Genomic DNA, 24,825 nt, shown 5'->3' on the forward strand with positions numbered 1-24,825 from the left:
ACACTATAGGTGCTCAGAACTTGCTCTGTACAATACACACACACACACACACACACACACACACACACACACACACACACACACACACACACACACACACACACACACACACACTCTAGAACAAAACACCAGCACATCCGCCCACATCCACTTCCGTGAGTGGGCGGGGCCAGCCTGAACTCATTTCCATTCGTTACGTGGTCCATGAACAGTGGGTTGAAACACAGGCCTATACAGACACCCTATTAGACAGGATCCTAGTGGTGCTGTGGCTGAAACCAAAGCTACATGTAGGAATCTTGAGGTCCCAAATCTTATGTTGTTATTGAGGAAGAATATTGGACCACAAATTCATTCATAGCCTTGACTTATAAGTAAGTCTGATAAAGAGTGTAGTTTAAAATACACTCGCATCAACCTACATCTCAAAATGTGGCTTTCAGAGACCAGAAATAATAATCTTAGTAACAGGATGTGATCTTCGGTGGTAAACCTTTCACCCAAATGAAAGTGACAGTTTACATTTAGAGTAATCGCAGCGATCAATTAATGAAATAATGTAATGAATAAAATAATAGCAAAACCAACAGTTTTAAATGCCAATGCAGAGTTAAAACCAACAAAAATAAATGGATAAATATAATTTATAAAATAATCATCCGGCTCCACGTTATTAAAAAGACTAAACAAAAATACCTCATTGGTGGCAGGAAAACATTTGTATGTATCAAGAGCACATGTCAACACAGGTTTGGTAAATTAATCAATAGAGCAGTGAACTCGTGGAGAGGGTTCCACCTAAAACTTCTCTCGTAGGCTGACAGACTGATAATCCAGCTGCACCTGGAGCTGCTACGTATCGGATACAGCTGCACCAGACTGTGACCAACTGGAAACGACAACCATAGTCAATCAAAGTCCATTAAAATCTGTTTAGTGCTGAAAAAACATGCACGATAGAAGCAAATCTTCTAAAACGAGTTTTCTTTTCTTCCGTTATGGGCTGATGTTGATAATTTTGAAGTTTTATGGAACATGTATTGAACACATAAAGATGCATTTTGGAAAAGCTGGATGTGGTAAATAAATATTCTTGTGTTGTTTTCCATATTTTGTTGTAATTCTCTTGGTGATGTAATACTTTGTTGTATTAGAGTTTAACGGTTTCTTTTATTTTATACACTTAACCCTTTGCTTGTCAGGCAGATTATTATTCTTTCTGTCCAGCGATGCACATTGTCCTTCCTTTATTAGATAGTTAATGTGCCTAGGTGTGCCCTGATGTGTAGTGTTCTTTGTTTTGTGTTTCTCTCACAGCATTGTATGCTGCTCGGTGGGAAGAAAAGCACTGATATTCCCCTGGAGGGCTACCTTCTAACCCCCATTCAGAGGATCTGCAAATACCCTCTGCTGTTGAAGGTATTGCACAACTGCTGCAATAATGATGCCATCATCACAGCAGCTCGGTTTGACACATTCACAGCTTGTTCAGACAGTAGGACAATTAAGTAATGCATGACATAAGAAATCTCAATCCATGTAGAACCACTTTATTATTCCCTCACCTAGGAATTGCTGAAGCGCACCCCAAAGAAACATGCTGACTATCCAGCAGTGGAGGAGGCTCTGCAGGCCATGAAGGCTGTCTGCTCAAACATCAATGAGACCAAGAGACAAATGGAGAAACTGGAGGCTCTGGAACAGCTGCAGTCCCACATTGAGGGCTGGGAGGTGAGCACAAGAAGAGCAGACAGAGGTTTTTGTAAAAGGAGAAATGAAAGTCCTTTAACATGACCATTACAAAAAATATTTCAGAAATGCCCTCAATTACCACAGTGTTCATTTCTCTATCGAGTTAAGCACTGTAGCGGCCAAATCACAGCTCTGAGCGCAGGGGCCACAGACAGGGCTTGGGAGCAGAACGGAGAGTCTAGTGCATTTCACGCCTCCCTCATTCTCCACAACGGAGGCCTTGTCTTAGCAGGCACCAATGGGACAATCCCCTGAGATGGGGGTGCCAACTGGAATGCCAACGGGCATATTGCCCAATCAGGAGAGACCTAGGAAGTAGAGCTCTTGTCTCACACTCACTGGGAAGGGGACATTTGAAGGGGCGAGGGAAGAAAACTGAACAATTGAACAGGAGAGCGGGTCCTATTGGGACAACTTAAGATTGGCTTTCCAAAGAGATCCCCGTTTTCCTTTTCCCCAGAAAAATAGCACCGTTTAACCTTCATGATTGTCCACCACCACAGCTCTGAATGAGAAACGATTATTCACCGACAGAATACAGGCAGTACCTCACAAGGGATACTTACTTTTTGTGGTGAATAATCAAGTGTGTGTGTATGTGTATGTGTGTGTGTGTGTGTGTGTATTTCTGTTAGGTGGGCAATTTGTTGACCTTTAAGAGGCTCCCTGCCTCCTAAAACCAAAAGACATTAAATATCAAGACAAATTATTCAGTGATTTTCAGAATAAATCAAAGTTGTAATTTCTCGCAATTAAAGTTATAGAGCCATCGGTTTTTACAGATTAATTGACATAATCACAAAAGAAGTTCTTCTCGGCTTTAGGGACATGTAGAGGCGTGTGTCATTATTTTTGCAATTGTGTGCATCAGAGTTGTCAGTCGTGAACACTTTTGTCAAATGTAACCCAAATGCAACTAATTCACTATTAAATCAAGAAAAAAGGTTCATGTTTGCTGATTTACCATAAACTACTGGAATCTGAATGATTATTCAACTAAGATTAGATTCAATAGTCATCAGCTTCAGGCTGAGGGAGAGCTCTGCCCGGCCAGCCAACATGTTGGGAGAGACTCCTCAGCCCACCCTGTCCTACACAGTGAGCCCACCGCTTTGCAGCGTTAGTCGTCCTCTTCTTCACATCTCTCCAACCACTCTCCAGGCTAATCATCTCCAGCCCTAATGGAAGAGGAAGACAATTGTGCCGATTCAGGCCCAGATGCATTACTGCTGCTGTACACATCATCGTAATGTACCGTTACATTTGCCTGTTTACACACTCATTATAAATGCAGGAAAACGCACACATGCATTTAAACACACGCTGCAAAACACACATTCATGTGCACCCAGAGGTGCAGGCTGAATTCTTGCAGACTCGTGCCCATCCCCTTCTCTTCTTAGTGCGGTAAACATGAGGGCGAATTGATCGTCAGATATACGATCCTCTCCCCAGACCCTGTCGGGTTTCTCCTTAAGAAGTGCTCAGAGAATATTTTTTCTCTCTATGAACTCTGGATCAACGAACATCCATCATAGATTTATACTCATGGGAATCAATTATCGACGGTTGAGCGAGGGTGCGGCCAGCGCGGGGCTACCACAGGGGTTTTGCGAACCCATGTCAGAAACCTCAAAGGCAGCAATGAAGTCCAAATCAAATGTATGCGTGTGTCTGGGGGTGATATTGCATTGGGTAATGGGTTTTCAACAAGACAAAGGGGGAGGTTGTCTCAAGTCCACACATGGGTGTGTTTAGTTCCACATGATTTAGAGTGGAATGAGCCATTTAACAATGAGTAATGAGTTGTATTTTAACTTAATGTTGTAGTAGTCCTGTTTAAAAGGCCTTTGGTGGGTGACCACAGGTAAGAAGTCTTTCTCAGTGAATCTCAAAAGTTATTTTTGTTAAACTAAATGGTATAAAAGTTCCTTGGTTGTCTAATGTTGACATTAGGAAATACAGGTAGTTAAATCTGTCATTCAAAACTTGGGCAGGAACGTGTGTGTCCGTGTTTGCTCATACATCTGTTTTGATGGTCCATTTCCAAGAAATATGAAAACTTTTTATTTCCTAAACTGACAAGTACAAAATAACATGAGCTATTGTTTTTGACGTTTGAGCACTTAAGCTTAATGAAAGGTTGTGGTCTATGAATGATGCATATCTTATTTAGTTGTAAATGACTGTCGGTTAATGAGGAAAGACTGAACAGCTCACAAATAACTTTTCCAAACAGGGTTATTTTCAGTCCACCTCAAAAAACGCACACAATTATACACCTCTTCATCTTGGATTAAAATGACAGTGCATCATCGTTACTCGCGGTTAATAGGTTCCAGGAACCACACACGAATAACGAATTCCGCAATATAGCGACAAACTATTTATCCTATCATTTACGGTAATTTTAAAAGTTTATGAACCCTACCCATACTGATATTAAACCACCTTCTATCTGTATTATCTTTTCCCACGCGAATGCGCGAGGGATTACTGTATATAGAAGTCTATACTGGAAATGATGAACATGTGTTCAACAGAGAGAGTTGTTCCATGTTCTAGTCTGTTCACTAAAAGATCAGTGTGTGGTTTGTTTCGTTGGCCTTTGTACTGCCGCCCAAAGAAGAAAAGATCTTTCGTCTCAGCAGGTTGTGGTGTATTTGATAGCTGATGAAAAACTGCCTTTAAGACGTCAATCGCATCCTGCGGAGTAACAAAAGACATCTGTCTGCAAAAGTACATTAAGGTAGACGTGGTATGATGGCTCCGTTTTAACTTTGCCTTTGCTTGGTAGAGAAACGAATCGTTGGATCCGGTCTTACTGCAGGGATCAGAATAGGGCTTGAACACATCCACCAACAGTATCGGTCATGCCGTCTATTTTTCCAGTCATACAGCTGTGTCTTTATGTGGATGCTTACAGGCACGGGTGAGGATGTACATGTGTTTACATCCTGAGAAACATCCCACAGGAAACTCTATGTAGGCCAAGGTAACAGTTGTGCAGGGTTGCTTTGCTTCCTTTGTGTTCAGTGTTATCACTTAACCAACATTTATTTGAATTTATTTGAGCCTACGGCTCCACACAACTTTGCAGTAACGTTTGGAAACTCTTCAGCTCCTTGTGTTATTGTGGGCACAAATAGCCTCGTGTTTTTCTGGTCACAAATTGAATGATCACGACTATCTGTGCTGGCACAGATGAGCTTTGGAGGCTGTGAGTGTCAGTTGCGTTTTCCCTCATTCATTGAAAATGAAGATAAAAACACATTTTTAAATTGTCATGATGTGATAGCAGATTTATGCTCTGTTTAATGTAAACAAAGAACAATTGTGGCATGGAGAGTCTGGAAATGATAATGGCCCACTATGTGAGGGGGAAAAACACCATCTTTTGAGATCTAATTCATATTCTCTTGGTAATGACGCCACTTGCAGAGCCGTCTTCCAGGATTGGCTCGAGGTTTCTGGCTGTTGCATGGCAATGTTTTTTCCAGCCACCATTGCGGGAAAGTGCCTTGAGATAAGTGAACTGACTGGACTTGGCTAATACCATTTTCTGTTTTGTTTTTCTACAGGGAACCAACCTGACAGACATTTGCACAGAGTTGTTGCTGCATGGAAATCTCCTCAAAATCTCAGCTGGCAATATCCAGGAGCGCGTGTTCTTCTTGTTTGATAACCTTTTGGTTTATTGTAAGAGGAAGTCCAGGTGAGACCAGCAACTTCCAGGACAGCTGTAGTTTAAAATGTGCAAGAACACACAGAAATAAAGAAAAACCATTCAGAAAGTAATCACTGACCGACAGAATCTGAAAGAGCCAGAGATTCTCATTCATCTTTATTTTGACCATATTTAGTATAAAGGCAACAAACATGGTACAACATCATGAGTCACCTCTAGCTGTGTCTGCATGAATATGCATGATGTTACAGGAAAGTTATTTAGTTACTGTGGCACTAGATTAACGGATGTTCTCTCTGCCAAGTGTGACCACAGCATCGTCCAATTTCCTAGGGTTTCTGGAAAGAAGTCCACAAAGAGGACCAAGTCTATCAACGGACCCCTCTATGTGTTCAGAGGCCGAATCAACACTGAGGTGATGGAGGTGGAAAATGTGGAAGATGGAACAGGTTTGTGTTTGGCCTGCAGCATTACCTTTGGATACTCCATTTCCATTCATTCAACGCTCCCAGAGCCATTGTATAGTTTCCAAGGGATCCTTGGTTGTTACTACCCAATGTTGTTAATACACAAAATAGCATTTTGCAATAACCGTGATAATTTCTTCATTAAACTATGTCATTTCGGTGGTTGATTATGAGTCAGGTGTCTTGCTTGACAGTTTGGGTGGAGTATCATACTTACACCAAATTTCAAACAGGATGTAGCTTGCAAAGCTCATGTATCAGTTTTTGATGTCAGCTCATCAGTAAAGTCTTAAGTAAGGTGTGTCGGTTTCATACCGGGGCACATCATGGTTGCAGTCCACAGACCAGTTGCGAATAGGAAACCATAATAATAATTAATGTACTTACCTTTTGTAAAAATCTCTGCATTCTTTAGTTTTAACAAAATGATTAATAGCTATACAGGAGATTCAGAGCACAAAATTTAAAAGTGTTCAATCTGTAATCAATCAACTTTTATTTATATAGTGCTTAATCACATCGTAAGACATTTAAAAGCGCTTTAACAGACAGAAAACCAACAGAACCCTCAAGAGCAAGCAGAAGGGACAGTGGCGGGGAAAAACTCCCTCATTGAGGAAGAAACTCCGGACAGGACCCAGACTCTCGAAGGCGGTCATCCGCCTTGACTGGTTGGGTGGAAAAGAAGTACACTGGGGTTAGAGATAGGGCAAGGAAAAGAAAGAAAGACAGACAGAGAAAGTGGCAGATAGGTCAGATTGAATTTCCAGTCCAGATTGTGTTGTTGTTGCTGAAGTAGAGACGGGATTTCCAGACCTTTGGTTTTCCTGTCTTCTATGCTTGTTCCCCGCCTGTTGAACAGAAGCACAAAGACAGTGGCAGTATCTAGCAAACGAAAAGTATGGTTTAATGTTTGTAGCAAATTAGAAAAGTAATGAAAGTTAAATGGCAGAAGCTCCAAAGTAACTCCGTTTAACGGGAGAGACGGAGAAAAATACCCTCAGCAGCCTAAGCCAATAGGAGCTTCTCTAGTAGAATCTGTGTTATTTCTAATTGTAGGCTCTATCAAAGAGGAGGGTTTTTAGTCTACTCTTAAATAAGCCTAGGGTGTCTGCCCCCTAGACCGAGGCCAGGAGATTGTTCCAGAGTAAAGGGGCCAGATAGCCAAAGCTTCTGCCTCTGTTTCTACTCTTAAAGACCTGACGGGTAACCAGAAATCCTGTATCCTCAGACCGAAGGGTCCTGGGTGGGTGGGTGATACACTTCATTGAGATCTTCAATGTAAGAGAGACGTTTACAGTGAAGAGCTTTATATGTGATAATGAGGATTTTGAATATACTAGATTTAATAAAGAGCCAATGTAAGGATGCTAGGGCAGGAGAGATGTGCTCTCTCCTCCCAGTTTGAGTCAGTAAGCGGACAGTTGTATTCTGAGCTAACTGAAGAGTCCTAATAGAGGAGCTAGAACAGGCCGATAATAAGGAATTGAAGTAATCCAATCTATAAGTAACAAAGACATGAATATTTTTTTTCTGCGTTTTTTTCAGGTTAAGAAATTTCTAACTTTAGCAATGTTTCGTAAGTGAAAGAACGCTGCCAGAGATACAGACTGGGTAATATGAGAGTCAAAGGACAGATCTTGATCAAAAATCACTCCCACGTTATCACATCATTAGTAGAAGATAGAGTAATGTTATCTAAATGAATGACAGTGTTAGAAAAATCACCTCTAAGATGCTGAGGCCCAATAATAATAACTTCACTTTTGTTACTGTCCAACATTAAGATATTGTGAATGCAAAAAGCTATCTCAAAAATTTCAGCTGTCAGTTTCCACTGCTAGGAACGTAGTGAGGAAATGGAACACAGGCATAGTCTTAGTTAGGGCCTGGAGTGGCAAGCCAAGAAAAATGTCGGATAAGCGTAGGCGACGGATGGTGAGAACAGTCAAAGTCATCCCACAGATCAGCTCCAAACACCTTTAACATCATCTTGCTGCAGATGGTGTCACTGGGTATCATTCAACTATTCAGCACACATTGCATAAAGGGATGCTCTATGGAAGAGCAATGCGGAAGAAGCTTTGTCCCACACATGCCACAAACAGAGTTGCTTGAGGTATGCTAAAGCACATTTGGACAAGCCAACGTCATTTTGGAATGAGATGCTGTGGACTGATGAATGTAAAATTGAGTTATTTGGACACAGCAAGGGGCAGTACGCATGGCAAATGAAGAAAACGGTGTTCCACAGCAAACACCCGCTGCCCACAGTAAAATTTGGTGGTGGTTCCATCATGATGTGGGGGGGTGAGTCCATTGCAGGTGCTGGCAATCTTTTTAAAGTTGAAGGTCGCATGGATTCCAGTCCATATCAGCAGATTCTTGCAACCAATGTTTAAGAATCAGAGACAAAGTTGAAGTTACGCTAAGTATCCAGCTGGGGCTGGATACTTAGACATGATATGACCCTAAACGCTGTTCAAATTCTACCAAGGCTTTCATTTGGAGGAACAAGTACAATGTTCTGGAACAGCCATCTCACTCCCGGACTTGAATATTGTCAAAAATGTGTGGTGTGATTTAAACGAGCTGATCATCAAACCAACCAAACTGGACAAGTGTTGTGAAGACCAATAGTCAAAAATAACCAACCAAAATTCTGACCCTCATTGAAAACTATAGAAAGCATTTAGAGGCTGTTATTTCTGCAAAAACAGGCTCTACTGAACATTGATGTAATTTTGGTCTGGGGGTGCCCAAATTTATGCACTTGCCTACTTCTGTTTAAATAATAATTGCACACCTTTTGTAAATCCTCTAAACTTCATTTCACTTCTCAAACACTACTGTGTTCATCTGTTATATTATATATTTAACTGGAATTGTTGATCCAAACAACAAGTGATGTATTAAGGAAAATCTTGAAAACTATCAGGGGTGCCCAAACTTTTTCTAGCCACTGCATGCAAATGCAGTGCATTTGCATGCAGTTCAAATGCATGCATTTGAAGCATTTACTAACTAGAGTGTGCTCTTAATTTCTCTTCGGGGATCAGATTAGTATATAAAATAAAAAAAATAGAGAGCAATAGTATTTTTCTTATAATACAGTGGCTGCGAGAATAGAAGGGAGGCACCACTCACATTTTCCTCATGTTGTAGGTCCTATATTATCTCATAGTCTTTAATGGAGAGAAAGAAAACCATTATTTTTCAATTATGTGACTGAAAACATGCCAGCAAGTCATAGAATTCACCCCGTGCAGTCAGCAGGAGCATCCATATTGCTGTTTCCTTCACAATTTAACTACATGGCAAATTTTTATTCATCACATCATTCCTTGCAAACGCATATCGGCCACTCAGAAAATGATTGCAGGTGGTTGAGGTTGACACCTGTAGTTAGATGTACTAATGCATATCTGAAGTGCAAAAACAAACCTGTACTGGACGATATACTAGATGCACTCCCATATTGTTTGAGATGTGGATAAACAACTCAACTACGGGTGTCGGTTGTTTTCGTGGTTTTCCGCGAGGCACTGTGCAGGGCTCGGTATGCATTTGTCTGCTCATGTAGAAGCACTTTGTTTCCTCTCCTTTACACATGCTTCCTCTTTTTTTCTCTTCTGTGCAGGCAGAATATTTTGCAAGCTCACATAACTTTTTTTTTTTTTTGCTGCTGGTTGCTGCTGGCTGTCACATTTGGCAGCTGAAGGAAAACCACAAAGAAAAACATTTATATGCTGCAGAAGTTAGGGGTCCTGCACTAAACTTGCAAACAAATGAACAGGGCAAAGATTTTAAATGTGAAGATTGTTTTGGGTTATTTGATTTTTATATCCATTGATTTTTTTAGTTGCTGCTCGAAAGCTCAGTGGATAAATTTTCGTTCCCCAATTTTTTCAAGAGCAACGTTAGTCAAGTGACCTACAGCGTGGATGAAGAGAGGAAGTGGTGACAAAGCAGATGAGATGAATGCTCATTTCTGTTAGTTTCACAGTGGTTGGATTAGTACGTGCGTATATTGTTTTTTCTTAGGAAATCCTGGCATGTAATGCCTGGAAATGGGTTCCTGTTGCTAAAATCACATGTATAGCCCAGATTTCATAAACCGCATGCAACATGTTCCAATAGTCACACGGTTAAGAGGATGGTTCAGGTAGCAGCATTTTTGATAAAACTACCGATTAAATGCAAAGCCCTTACACGTCCTCACCGTTTTTGATTTATACAAGTCCCTGCTTTAATGTCAATATTCCAGCTTAACAGATCTCAGCATGGACTTAACTAAACTTTTTACTCTTGTTTACATCCCAGTGACTGTAAAGAGACTCCAGACTAACATGAGTGTCCCAGACCAATGGACCACTCCTACAGATCAGCACAAGCTGTTCCCTGTGGGGCACAAAGCATCAGATCTATTTATGTGACCTCTGTGTGAGACTAATGCACCCCATTATCTCTGTCCATACATTATTCAGGAGCTGCTCACCTGCTGCTAAATGGATGATAAAATTAGAAAGGGGAATGGGAGAGAGACTATATTGTTTTACTGCTCTCCCGCTGCATCGTGTTTATCGTTTTTAATTATCTTGTAAATCATCGCTCAAGTAGTAAATCCTCCTTAGACAAGAATTTATTGCAAACCAACACACCGTCTTTGTGAGTTGACTACATTTATTATATCACTTGCCGTTGAGGTCAGTGTAAACATGGTGTGTGTAAGTATGGTTTGTGTCTGGTTTTCTCAAAATGAGAAATGCCTTAAGAGGCGATTAGAACAAGAAGAAAAAGATAATTGCTTGAAATATGATTTCCTGGAGTAAATGTTCTTTTAATCAAGTGATTTAAATAAATCCTTTAATCTTAAAGGTCATCCCGACACAAGTCTGACATATTAAAATTAAAGCTCACTCTGCTCCACAATAAACTTTTAAAATGTTGCTCATGATGATCTTCTCACATCACAAAGATTGATCTCTTGGTTTTTTTTTCTTCCTTTTTTCCCCACGATGCAGCGGACTACCACAGCAACAACTACACAGTGACTAATGGCTGGAAGATCCACAACACTGCTAAAAACAAGTGGTTTGTTTGCATGGCAAAAAATGCAGAGGACAAGCAGAAGTGGTTGGACGCCATCTTGAGAGAACGAGAGCAGAGAGAGAGTGAGTAACACTTCTGGTTTATGGGCTGGGCAGCCCAGACCTGAAGTTGCTCTTATTATACTAGAGTTCCCCTTTTGGAAATTTTTTTTTTTGGGGGGTTTCAAATCTTGCTTCAAAAACCATTCACCACCAATATCAGTTATTACTCGAAGGACCGATTAGTATTCATACTCTTCAATAACCGATATATGTCAGTTTAGTTGGTGCAACTACACATATCCAGGGATGATATAATGTTCAGTTATGAAGGAGTGTTAAATCGGATGAATGGTCATCCAACAGACCACAGTTGGTACTGCTGTTGTTGCTGTATCCTGTTATATTATTCATATAATACTGGTAGTCCTCTACATGTAAAAACAGTTGGTTTTGAGAGGTTGTTCACAAGCTGGATTGTCAGTAAGTTGTTATTTATTAAATTTCAATCTTTATTCACCATTTGAGGTCATTTAATGCCATTTCTACTCTAAACACAAAAGTGCTATTTCATGAGACTCACCATAAACAGGATATAAAAACAACACAAAATAAAAGGCTGTTGTACTGTAAAGTAACTTTTACGTCTCTGCCTGTGCTGAATGAATTTTATCCTCGGGGGTGAGGAGGCTGTCTTTAAGGCAGTGAGGAATTCCATCGCACTTACGTGAATGACGCGTTGATGAGCTTCCTGGTCCGAAACACCACTTCTTGTTTGATTACTCTGTTTTATTTCCATTAAGTTTCTCCGTTAACTCAGCCAATAATTAACCCTAAATAGCGATAGTATCAGAATTCAACGTCCGGTGTTCTGCTCAGATGTTCCCAGAGATGTGGATAAAAGACAGAAGAAACACTGCAGGTGGCGCGCCAACAGGAAAGAAGGAAAGGCCACAGGGAGTCCAACATCAGAGAAAACTGTTCATTTTGAAGTTATTTTGAAATAACGTGAAATCTTAATCTATGAGGTGTTAATGTTACGCTACTCTGGGGTCTGCAGCAGAAAGGGGAACTACAGCAGTCGGACATGGTTGCGCAGATATTTGTATCTTCAAATGTTTGTAAGTCAGATTTTCATATCTAGAGGACTAGCTGTCATTTGAACCCTTCCTCTTTCCTGTCCCTCAGTTGGTTATCTTTCTCTGCTGTTGGACTCATGGTCTATTGCCTTGCTTGTTGGTGTCACATTAGATATGCAGACTATCGGTGCTCCAGCAGCTGCCATGCTGTAATGACTGTGGAAGTGTCTCTGACCTGGAAGCAGTGTTTGTTTCCTCCAGTTATGTCCCACCTTGAACAAGATGCCTGCCTTTGTTTAGGTGACACAATTAGGTACCGCTGGCCCAGATGATCTGTATACACAGCAGAGTTTGAAACAACAATATATTCCTCACATTGAAAACAAAGCAACAACAACAACAACAAAAGAATCAGGCGATAATCAAAGCTGTCTCTAGCGGAGCACTCAAACATCTCATTCATTAACATGTGCTAAAAATAGCGCATTGGTCAAAACCTTAAAATAGAATTGCTTTTTATTGTCAGAGAAGGAGAATTTCAATGACATCATAATCTTTCATGTATTTTTAAATACTGAAAGTGTTTTTGAGAGACACACACTTCAATTTTAATAGATTTGCAGCGATATCATTTACTATGAGGGAATAGCTTTGCATAAATGTGAAAATCATGGTGAGATTTAAATCCATGGTGGATTTAAATCTCTACTGTCTGCCCAACACTGAATTAATTAATCTTTGTAAGGCCCCACAAAGTATTTCCTTCACTGATGTGACATTAGTAATGTAAGCTGATATTCTTGCTACTCCTGAACTTCTTTCCCTCTTAATTGTGGGACTTCCCTCTTTCCCCTTACAATGTCATCCCACCTGTTCGACACTTGCCATCTGTCTGTGTTCTGTATGTAAGACAGCGTTAAAGGCTTTAACCGGATTTTAAGTCGCCCACTAGTTACCTGATAGCATTGATGGATAAAAATCAAAAAACCTTTTTAACATCGTCTGGCTGAGAACAACTGCTCTAACATTACCTTCATGCTATTGGAGTACCATCAACATCAATAGTGTCATAAAAACTATTTTTCTGGTTTTTATGAAAGAAGGACTTTGATGTCGCGAGCGTTCAGTTTTGAGATGAGAGGGTTTCAGTGTACAAATAAGTAGGAAGGAGCGTGCTGCAGCTCTCGGTGTTAAGTTTCAAGTCAACGGAAATCATCCACAGATTCCAGATCAGTCACAGTGGCCAATTTCCCCACACTCTTGCTTTCTATTAGCCACTCCACTGTGGACTCCTCTCAGTATGCTCAATTTTCTTTCAGCCTCTTTACGCAGGTCTAGACAGCAGCACGATAAGGTTTTTACTGAAATGAGTCCTGGCAATGATTCTTTCACTTGTCCCCCTTCACGCATCATTGCTTTCTTTTACTTGCCATATTTAATGTGACTTTTTCTTTCTATGACCGTAGCTCTGCTCTGTGCTGCTTTTTCAACGACTTCCAGCTTTAGGCGTTTTGTCTTATCACTGATTTAATGGATGTTTATGGGCAATGCCTGGGTTTAGAAAATGAGATAGGGGATTAGCTCGTGCCAATGAGTTGAGGAAGACGAGTAGCAGCAAAAGATAAACTCTTGACAGCTGGACAAGAACCTGAGGGGGCCTCTACTTTGGATAGGCCCCCCGTCTGTTGTTCAGTTACACTTATAGTTTAACTTTACTCCATCTGCTGTCAGATGTAATACAACCCCACTTCCATCACAGACCCCCGCTCCAGATCGCATAGACTCACTGGGAAAACTGGGCTCAAGATTTGACCATGGAATAGCCCCCCACCCCCACCTCCCACCATGCATTTTGGCCCTTTTTAGTGGTCAGACATTGATCTAAATTTTGCAGAAGAAGTCACAGCAAAGGCTGCAGAATAGACTGTCAGCATGCATGCAGTATGTTCTGTTGCTGCATGACAGGAAATAACTATCAAGCACTGTGTCAAAAAAGGTCACCGGAAGAAAACACCTACTAGCTTCAGGCCTAAGAGCTGAGGAAAAACAATAGACTTGTCATCAGCTTGTGTTTGACACGTTTCTTACAGAAAGCAAGTCAGATCTGTTTGCAGATGTCACAAATACAAGAGAGAAATGAAACGCGTAAATCAGAGAATCCAATAGTCAGATTCAGTCATGTCTCTCAGAGCTAAGCAGCTTAGGGGGATGCAGCACAGCGGAGTGGAGTTACCCCGAGTCAAAGTATCACAGAAGATGAACAAACCACACAATGAGGTTAAGCAGCTCAAATCATGTACGCAAAGAACAGTGTGCACTGGGCCTGCAGGCTGAACAATGGGTCCTCACACGTTCTGCTTTACGATGGTGGAGCAATACTTTCCAACAAAGCCAGATCAAGATCACTTCATTTGAAAATTGACTTGTCATGGTGAGATTAACATCTGTGTTTATAGCAGACCTGAGCCGCCATGCTTTGCTCCTGGCTTCTTTCCATCTGCACAATGCCAGAACTCAACTGGGACGACGAGGCAAAAGCCTGTTTGTCTCCTAACAGCACAAAGGCTGATGTCTGATGCTGTTTGTCATTGAGATGTGCGGATTGCTGCTGAAAGCAAATTAGTTTGCTCTCTCAGAAGCCTGATTTATTTTTCATATCAGTATTTTAGTCAGTGTTGGGCTTGGGCTTTCTGTGTTCATTTTTTTCTTCATTTTCACTCTGGTAACTCATTTTTGCAGTTTGTCACTTATCACAGTCCATTGATGTTTGATGGGTTCATTCTCTTTTGTTTTGGTAGGTCTCAAACTGGGAATGGAGCGGGATGCCTATGTGATGATTGCAGAGAAGGGGGAGAAGCTCTACCACATGATGATGACTAAGAGTCGGCACCTGATTAAAGATCGACGCAGAAAGCTCAGCATTGTCCCCAAGTGCTTCATGGGAAAGTGAGTCTCTTTGCTTCTTCAGTGCCTGTTTTCTCAAGGTTCCAGGAATGGGTCTGCTGTGCTTTGTTGTTCACAAGAGGATCCGTACAAATGGCTGTTACGTAAGATCAAGAGGTTTTCAAAAGAGCTGCAATCCAGTCTCACCAAGTCCTGGCAAAATGCCTGAATTGTTTAATCCCTACATGTCTAATGAGCCCCCCCTCATAGTCGCCACTCATGGGTCACAAAAAGACTCAAGTTACTCCCCACACACTCTTATTATTGTGCACACAAACTCACAAAAGCCGATTTTCATCTGCAGCTGAAGCTGCAGGAACCATCCATCAACATTTCTGTCCCCATGATGTCCCGACATGCAGCTTAAGTTTGACTTCAGTTGTCGTACATGCACACCAGCATTTGAAAGAGCCCAAACAGCAATTAAATTCTTTCCAGCACCATCATGGGGAGACACATTTAAAACTAAACAGGACTGCGATGGTGACTGATGACTGGTTTTGGAAGTAGAAACCACCCATTAATGTCTACAAAACTTCAAATGGGGCCTTGCAGTATAGTACAAATCATTAAATGTGACTCCTATCTGAAGTAGTTTTTTTCAAGATGTTAATGTAGTGGATGATAACGCTGCTTTCAGCCGCTGCCAAGAAGGGACTTTAATGAGTTGCTTAAAAATGTAATGCGTTTCTTGGACATATGTTCCATCCTAGCGGCTCCATATGAGGTCCATGTCTGGATGTTTTCATCTCCCTGTGATGTACCTCACTAGGCGGTCTGGATCCTGAGATCTTCCAGGACCCAGAATTTTCTTCTATTTTTGTACATTCCTCCTGTCATCACAGTGCGTTAATAGCAGCATGCTAGTAATATCCTCACAGGGAAGTCATGTTGTATCTCGTCCCGAGTGTGGGTCGAAGTCTGTGCCCAGAACAGTCACCGCCAAGACTCAAGTTCAAATCTAGACCAACATGGATGTTTCTTTGCTCCGACAGCTTCCTTCCAGTCTCACACGCTAACCCCGACCCCTCCATGTGGTCTAAGTTGAGTTTGTCGTCCTCTGTTCTTCTCTCTGTTTCCACTTTCCCGGCCCTATCGTTTTGTCGTCGAGTGCTGCTGGCATCAGCTCTGAGTTTCTCTTTCTAATGACATTAGCAGCAGAGATAGTTTGAGGGATCATTGGATTAAACGGCATGCCGACTGCCGGGTTTAATAGCTTAATTCAATCATCTGTGTGGTATCTGCTTTTTGAGGTAGTGTGAACGCGCTTTGTGTTTTCCTATTGCTACTGTGTTGGCTGAGCCTGTGCTTGCCAACAATCATTTGCAAGTGTTGAAAGTGCTCTATAGTTTTTTCTAATTTTCTTTTTCAACTTTTTTTTTTTTTGCTGGATCTGGTACTAAAGTTAAGAAGAGATGTAGAAAAGGTTGAATTGTTTACGGTTTAACTTTTTTCAGATTTTGGTTTTCTACAGTTTTGACTCAATTCTATACATCAACTTAAATTCTGTTTTCACAGAATGACTGCGATAGAATAAAAGTGGTGATGCATCATTGGGCCCTATAATGTAACTCATCAGGTGAATGGAGCATGAAGACAAATATCATACTATAGTCAGATGGCTCCAGGAAGAGTTTTGGGGAAAAATACTTTATTTAGCTTTCTTTTTGTGAATTTTTCTTGGCAGTGACTTTATAGACTAAGTTTTTATTGATGATTGCAGTAAAATATGATTATTTGTTATTTTCAATGTAAAATATTTTCTGTCCAGACATTTTTGATTTGTGTATATCTTTTAATATTGGCACAGCAGTAGTCAAACACACACACACACACACACACACACACACACACACACACACACACACACACACACACACACACACACACACACACACACACACACACACACACACACACACACACACACACACACACACACACACACACACACACACACACAGTTCATGGTTCAGCGTTATCTGGGGAAATATTTTGGTCTGCAGCATGAATCATGAAAAAGAAGAGAGAATACAATTTTGTCCTTCAAATATTAATGTCGTTTAGTCGAGGAGAGATGAACGAGGGAAGCACAGCTGATATCCTTGAGTGTAAATGGTTTATTCATGTACATTATAAAGTTTTAGGGACCTTTGTCCTTCATTAAAACCATTACAGACAGTTTTACATTTTGATGATGTGCTAAATATTTGACAGAGCTGGAGGGCTCCTGATGAGGGTCAGGGTCCATTTCAGAATAGATGGACTGACTGTATTTACCAGAGAAGTAAACACTGGACACACAAAAAGCCAACTCTAAAATACAGGGGAAATAGGAATGCAACTGTTGCTATTCTAGAAGGTTGGACTAACTGGCAAAGTAAATGCTGAATTAATGAACAGATAAATATTTTATTGCACAATCATTGCTCAAGCCACAGCATGAACTCCCTGTCCTTCTTCAGACAAGAAGAATAAAGGATCTGTGTGCACAAAAATAAGGATTAACCTTTACATTTTCCCCAGGAGCCTTTTCTCTCAATCAACAAACCAGTTTTCAAATGAGAATGTAATGAAATCGACGTGTCGGCCGTTGTAGATAAGTTCTATACCTGCAACCGCTGTGACTAATACAGTAAAATACAATACTATAAAAAACAATTCAATGTTTCTTCACATTTCTGCACCTTTATTTTAGGTTTTATTTGAAGTCGATCGTGATATCGATCCTTCAGCAGTAGCGAGCTGTTTGGCATTTTTACGTGTGAGACGATACCTCATGAATGAAAGTGTGAAAATAGACCTTACAGAAATGCAAGAAAAACAAAGGGGGGATGATGGCACCAACACTGTGTGATTACTGTGAAAACTTGTGCAAGCAAAGCACAGCAGGGAGTGCCATTTCAAAGACGATGACAATTTCAAAAACAAACAGTGAACTGAGAACCACTTTCGGTGAACAGCCTCATCGTATGCCTTTTTGTCCTGTGCTCCCAGTGAGTTTGTTTCATGGCTGATAGAGAGTGGAGAGATCAGCAAGCCTGACGAAGGGGTGAACCTGGGACAAGCCTTGCTGGAAAATGGCATCATTCACCATGGTGAGACAAAACCTAATCCTTTTTTACCCTGGCTGTCTCTCTCTGCTTTATTTATTCTCCCTGTTTCCTCTCAGCTTGTTAAATTTCTTTTGTCTTCCATTATTTCTTCTTTGTACTCCTATTTTCATGCTTTTTGCAGCTCAGTTTATTCCACTTTTTTCTAATATCCCTTTGAACTTTCTGCATTATCTCCTCATCTTTTTGGAAGGCTTTATAAATCTTCTTTTCCATTGATACGCTGTCGTATTCTTTGATTGTTCATTGCGAATGTAATGTGGAGCAGCGGTCCTCAAGTACAAAAACTGCAAGAGGCAACAGTTTGTTTTTGCCAGACTGAAGTCTCCTTTTTATTGACCTAGGTATAAAATGTTTACAGCTTTACGGTAACATGTTTTTCCATACTGAACAAAAAATCTGCATATATTTTCTGCCATCTTTGTTCCATAAGATCCGTCTGTGGATGAGCTGCACCTGCACACCCCTAGATCTGTTTAGCCTTTATAAATGGATTCAGAGTTGTGGTTATGTTTTGAAAAAGTGTTTATATTCAGCTTCATAATGGTTTTTCATACTTTAGCCCACTTTTTACTAACACCGCAGACTCCATATGGATTCCACACTGAAGCCTTGTGGAGCTTTTCTGTCGGGACGGTTCCCACACATGTATGGACATAGCAGTCTGTGTCAGCTTCTGGTAACTCTACTATGTCTGAGCTGGCCACGTCCTTCCTGTTCCAAATTCCTTTTGATAACAAAAAATTAAAATAACATTTTTCCCAGTATCTCAAAAGGCTTTGTGGTCTGGATGGAAGTCTCTTGTGGTTCGGCTCTGCCTCGAGAGGCCCTAAGAAAATACCAGGATCCAGAAACATTGAAATATTCCTCGGTGTCTGTGTGTAACACACTAACATAAATAAAAACAACTATAACTAATGTCTTAAGGCAGCTCTCCAGAATGCCCCTGAATAGATTCTTGTATAAAGTAAGTACAAACCACTGTCATGATTTGTACACAGAAATTTATATTCTTTAATAGCTGTGGAAGCTCCCCGGGAATCCTCTCTCAACATGACCTCCAGCTGCAGAGGGATACAGTGATGACAAGCCAGTCTCTGGGGATAGCAGTGTGTGTTTGTGGGTGAACTGGAAAAGCTCAGGGCCTGCAGAGTGTATGTAGATGTCATCAGTGAGTCAGTGACAGAGTGGCAGGCGGAAGTTGTCCATTAGTCATGCATATGTTTGATGAAGAGCATTTTCTAGCATGTAAGGTAACTTGATCCCGTCAGCTGTGACTGTTGGAGCCACTAAAACACACCAGCTAATATCACCTCTGCTCCCACAATAATTCAGCTATCGTTTCACGCACATTGAATTCCATGCTCGACACTTTACAATGGCTGATTGTAAAGTGTAAAGATTGTAAAGTGTAAAGTAACCAGCAGCTTGTTTGAGCCAACGCCAACTTGTCGTGGGGAACCAGGCTTCCTCCGTTTGTCAGATCCCAGCCAGCGCCTGTTTGTGTATGTACGAGGCGTTTCTCTGTGATTATAAATGAAACGTTGGTTTGCAGTTGTTTATGAATGCGAGGTGGAAGATTTAATGGAAAATGCAGGCTGTCTGCTATGAGAAATATTTGAATCTCATGCGGCGCCAAGCACAGGCATGAATTTGCAACTCCAGTGTTTACAACAGAGTTTTGGATGTGTCTTTGCTTAGCCCAAATTAAACTGATCAAACTTTATCAACCGAGGTCCGTTCTCTCTAAAATTTGTAAAATAAAATACCTTAACTGACAACAAATAATGAATAATTTATTCTAATAATTGTCTGTGGTATTTCACTTGATACTGACAGATGGAGGAGCAGACAGGAAACTGGGAAAGGCAGACAGAAAAGATGGATAAGACAGTTAAAAAGACATTTCAGAGAGAAATGAGGAGGAGGAGGACAATAATTTTGATGGATAAGGAAGCATTCAAATTTAAAATCCAGACATATATCAGGAATCTATCTAATGTGAAATTTTAATGCTCTCTCTTTTTTTAGTGTCAGACAAACACCAGTTCAAGAACGAGCAGGTGCTCTATCGATTCCGTTACGACGACGGCACCTACAAGGCCCGCAGTGAGATGGAAGACATCATGTCGAAGGTAACGGCTCATCATCTGCGTATCGTGGCTGGGGGTTGTTGAGGACGGTAAATATAAAGGAAGGAGGTCGCTTTTTATAGAGAATATAAACATTATAAATATTTCTTTAGTTTTTTTTAACAGAACCTAAAGCTAAAGGTGTTAGCGACCGCTTTGGTTGAGCTTGATGCACGAGCTGGAATGTATATACTGTATGTGAATCACTCACAAACACCAATTGCATTACAGTATTTGTTTATTATGAGATCTTGAGTTCTTGTTGATCTTATTTAGAAGCCAATTCTACGTGTTCCAGCTTGTGAACCTTCCTCAGAAAAAGTGCATGCTAATGATGAAAGGATAATGTGAAGGGTCCCTCTTAATGGGCTTCTAAATTCAGTTTCTTAAAATCAGTTTGAGTTGTCGGGTCTTCTGGAGACACAGATCATGGGGATGCTGTAAAGCTCTACAGACTTGAGGCTGTTTGTGGTCTTAGAACCTCCAGGCCAGTTTCTGTCAGCCTGGGGTTGAGGGGGTAGAGGGGGTGTTCAGTTTGAGATGAAGAACAAAAATATCAGCAAATAGAACCAAGTGTTACTGTTAGTTTTAATAAACTTTGCTCGATTATCCTTAAAAATTCCTTTATTAAATTGTTTCATGAGTCCATAGTGGAATAACACCCTTGTGACTGGTGTATCACAATTAACACAAACAAGCCTTTCCACAGAAGTCAGACACTGAGTCCCAACAGAGGAAAGAAAGGTTGGCCAACATCTCTTTGCATTTAGAGACAGTGATTTTGAAATTTCTAAAATCATATCCTTGGGGTAACTTTTTTTCTCTGTCAACAGTTGAATGTCTGTTCCTGAAGCCATGCTTGTACTCGTTTACCGAAGGTGTGTGTTCTGTGACTCAGCGGCTGTGTTTTTCTTCCAGGGCGTCAGGCTGTACTGCCGCCTTCACAGCCTGCACACGCCTGTCATCAAGTACGTACCTGCCTCTGCCTCTGCCTCTTCCCCCTCCTCCTCCCTGCTTTTCAGGTGCACAAATGCATATTCATAAAGGGTTCACTTTCAGCCCACGCCACTGTTCCTGCATGCATTGAACAGTAAGAACCAGGAATGACGGGCCTCAGACCTGTTTCCTCTCCAGCTGTGACTCCCAGCCTGACTAGAGCTGCTGTAGGTCCAGTGTTCAGGACTCAGTTTAGGTGTAGGATGCCAGGAGGTTTGACGTAACTGTTACAGGATTAAGAAGATCCTATTATTATGAACATTTTTCTTTCATCTGTTCAGTGTGTTTGTGAATTTTAAAATTTACAGGTGAGCAAATAATGACTGTAAACAATAGATCCTTTTTAATCATTTTGAACACTTTTTTTATTCTCCTTCATGCTGTCGCCCTCGTTTGTATGCAAACACTCAGACACTTCCTTGCTTACATACGTGGGACATGCTCAGAAATATAAACACTACAATATCTATTATAAACAGACGTAAACATTAAGCCACCCCTGAACGTTTGATCAGGCAACACACTTTTCATCCTTAATTGTTAATTTAAACTATAAATCTCATTATTCTATTCTTGTCCCAAGAGCTAATGCCAAGGATTAAATTCATGTTCACTTTACCAACCTTGAATTTAGATTAATGCTGTGAATTTGAAGAATGGTCTCACTCATAATATTTTCCATTTCAAAGTCTCAAGTCAGAACAGAATTACGTGTTTATGCATAAGCAAAGGAAACACACCTCCTCTCCCTCTTATCCCTCTTCCCCAAATGCACGCACACACACACACACACACACACACACACACACACACACACACACACACACACACACACACACACACACATACACACACACACACACACGCACACACACACCTCCTTTCGTACTCTTCCGCTCTCATCCCTCTATCTCTACCACCATCACTCAGCTGCTGATTGAGGTGCTGGGGGTTGTGATCGCTGCAAACAAAAAACTTTTGGTTTGGGGACAAATCTTATTAACATACAAAGGCAAACTCCTTGTCTGCCAGCCAGGTATAATGTAATGTAATGTGGCACTGCTTTTTAATGCATTACTATATTTAGTTGTTTAACAATATTAACAATTTTATATCATTGGATATTTTGTATTTAAGTAATCTTAAATATTTGTGCTGCTCTTGAGTCAACTTTATTGAGTGACGAAAAGCATTTGAATATTTCCTGACATGAAAATGCAGTGAATCGGAAATATTTGATAAAATATGCCTTTGATCCACTTACTATACCAACCACACATCCTTTGTAATGCCTCCTGTTGTAATTACACATGTTGTGTACAGTATGTTTGGCTTTAGCTGTTGATCATGTGATGGGTGTTGTTTTGAGAATATTGATAATATATAGTGATTGATTGATTGATTGATTGATGCTTTTTTTATTGCTGTTTGACTACGTAGAAATGGTTTCTCTTAACTGTTGCTCATAAAATACAACATTCCATAAAAATAAAACCAGTAACTGTGTTGACTCTTTTTTTTTTTTTTTTTTTGCTCCTTTAGGGACAGAGATCACCATCTGAAAACCTTTAAATCTGTGGTTCCCGCCAGTAAACTGGTGGACTGGCTACTCCTGCAGGTAAAATACACCTTTCATATGATTTAAGGTAAACTAAACAACCAGAATGCTGAACAACGCACTAAAGAACCAGTAAAATGAAGCATGTTGTTGCTGTAACTAATTATTTTACATCAAAATATTTAAATGTTAAACAGATGTCAACTTTTGGGTAGGCAGAAGTGTGTTTTTGAGTATTGTCTGTATAGGCTGTATAGTATAGTCTGTTCAAAACGCACTTGAATTAGTCTTACATATGTGTTTTGTTTGTCCTCACATTCTTTCCTTTTGTCACATTTAAAAGCCGTGAAGAGCGCAGCCCAGGACAGTCAGTCATTGTCTCCATTATTATCTCGTGTTGGCTCATACATAATGTCATTATTTCAACAAACACAATGAATACCTGAGGCCAGCAGTGCTGCTGACTACCCTGCATGAGAAGGTGTTGTCTCTGACTGACTGTGTGCGTCATTGATTTGGTTTCCCAGGGAGACTGCTCAACCCGAGAGGATGCTGTGATGCTGGGTGTGGGGCTTTGCAACAGCGGCTTCATGCACCACGGTCAGTTCACTTCTCCCAACACGAGCGTACATGAAGGATGGTGGATCACTCACACTGACTAACACGTTGTGCTTCATTGAGTTTGATGGCTTTATAGCATAAGAAAAGCACAGTCACTTTGTATTAACATTATTTGTCTGGGTTTGATTATTCAGTGTTGTCTTTTGAAACAGCTCCGTAAACTCTTTCTATGTAATTCACTTTTCCTCTTAATTAATTCTGCTTTTTTTTCTGGTCCCCCCCCCCCCCCCCCGAGTCTTCTCTCTGCAAACAAAAACAGAATATTAGAACAATATGTTTTCCTGCCATGAATCCCAAAGATTGTTGATTTGCACACCCGTCTAGCCAAGCCTCTGGAACCTCACTGACCACATTGTAGTGGAGCGGCTTTGGTTCGGGTCCAACCTGTTGAATGTAAACAACATTAGCCGCGTTCCCTCACCAGAGCTGTTTGGCTTAGCTACATGGCTGTCTGGGTCAGTAGATTGAACCGTGACCATAATATCCAACCTGTCCTCATTGGCCAAATGTATTTTTAAAGTGAGACAACACAGTATTCAATGTGGGAAGAGTGAAGCGGTAACGTGATGACAGCGCCAGCCATGTAGCATGATGATAGCCATTGTTATATACAGTATATCCTATAAGTACATCAGTTCTCTCCTTTAAGAACCACCTAGAAGCCAGTCTAGGTCAGGTACAATTTGATGACTTATTTCTACACATGATTTGGAATGTGTGCAGTAGCTGATTTGAAATGGACTCATGATCAAACACAATCTTTACGCTCCACCGCAGGCGGTCATGTTGTGTCTTTCCTTACAGTTTTCTCTGGTCTCTTGGCTCTCACACCGTCACCTTCCTCCACCATCTGTTGGACGGAGTCACCTGTCCTCTTTCACCTCTGACTTTCACTGCCTTTCTTTGGGGTCACGGCCTCTGTGCTCTCAGCCTGTCTGTCTCTTCAGTTCACGCTGCGTTTAGACCTTTGTCAGCACATCTGCTCCGTCTTCTATTTCTGTCTTTTTCCTGTCCTTGTCTTCCTCGACTGTCTGGCTGAGAGGTTCCTCACTGGCATGAAGATCACTGACGACAGGCAGTGCAGGAAATAACAAAACTAATTCCACATAGTTTTGCATATTATTTTCACACATAACTGCAGTTGTCTAGTTGAATGGGTTGTTTTAAGGTTTTATGTGATCACATCCACTGTGACTCAGAGAATTGTAAGTCATATTCAGAGTGTGTTTTGTATTGGCATGAGACCCGTGTGTGTGTGTGTGCGTGTGTGTCTTCAATCATTTTGGAAAAACGTTTGTTCCCCTGATCGTGCCAGATGTGTATCTTCGACTGTCAGATTTATAAAACTAGAATCCAAATTACTAGAATGCTGATAGGTGAAATGAA

The 24,825-nt window shown here is 40.8% G+C and overlaps 1 protein-coding gene across 1 annotated transcript in view; it reads left to right on the top strand.

Annotated features, from left to right (window-relative positions):
- The window catches only part of prex1 (phosphatidylinositol-3,4,5-trisphosphate-dependent Rac exchange factor 1), an 82,333-nt gene that overhangs the window by 30,892 nt on the left and 26,616 nt on the right, over positions 1-24,825 (top strand). Inside the window, exons 5-15 of the mRNA XM_068334572.1 lie at positions 1,318-1,419; positions 1,570-1,731; positions 5,334-5,467; positions 5,774-5,889; positions 10,932-11,081; positions 14,875-15,022; positions 18,017-18,117; positions 20,164-20,267; positions 21,183-21,232; positions 22,803-22,878; positions 23,346-23,418. Of these exons, the coding sequence (XP_068190673.1) occupies positions 1,318-1,419; positions 1,570-1,731; positions 5,334-5,467; positions 5,774-5,889; positions 10,932-11,081; positions 14,875-15,022; positions 18,017-18,117; positions 20,164-20,267; positions 21,183-21,232; positions 22,803-22,878; positions 23,346-23,418 (1,216 nt within the window). The remainder of the gene's footprint in view (positions 1-1,317; positions 1,420-1,569; positions 1,732-5,333; positions 5,468-5,773; positions 5,890-10,931; positions 11,082-14,874; positions 15,023-18,016; positions 18,118-20,163; positions 20,268-21,182; positions 21,233-22,802; positions 22,879-23,345; positions 23,419-24,825) is intronic.

Source organism: Antennarius striatus, chromosome 2, assembly GCF_040054535.1.
Source record: "Antennarius striatus isolate MH-2024 chromosome 2, ASM4005453v1, whole genome shotgun sequence".
Classification (NCBI taxonomy): domain Eukaryota; kingdom Metazoa; phylum Chordata; class Actinopteri; order Lophiiformes; family Antennariidae; genus Antennarius; species Antennarius striatus.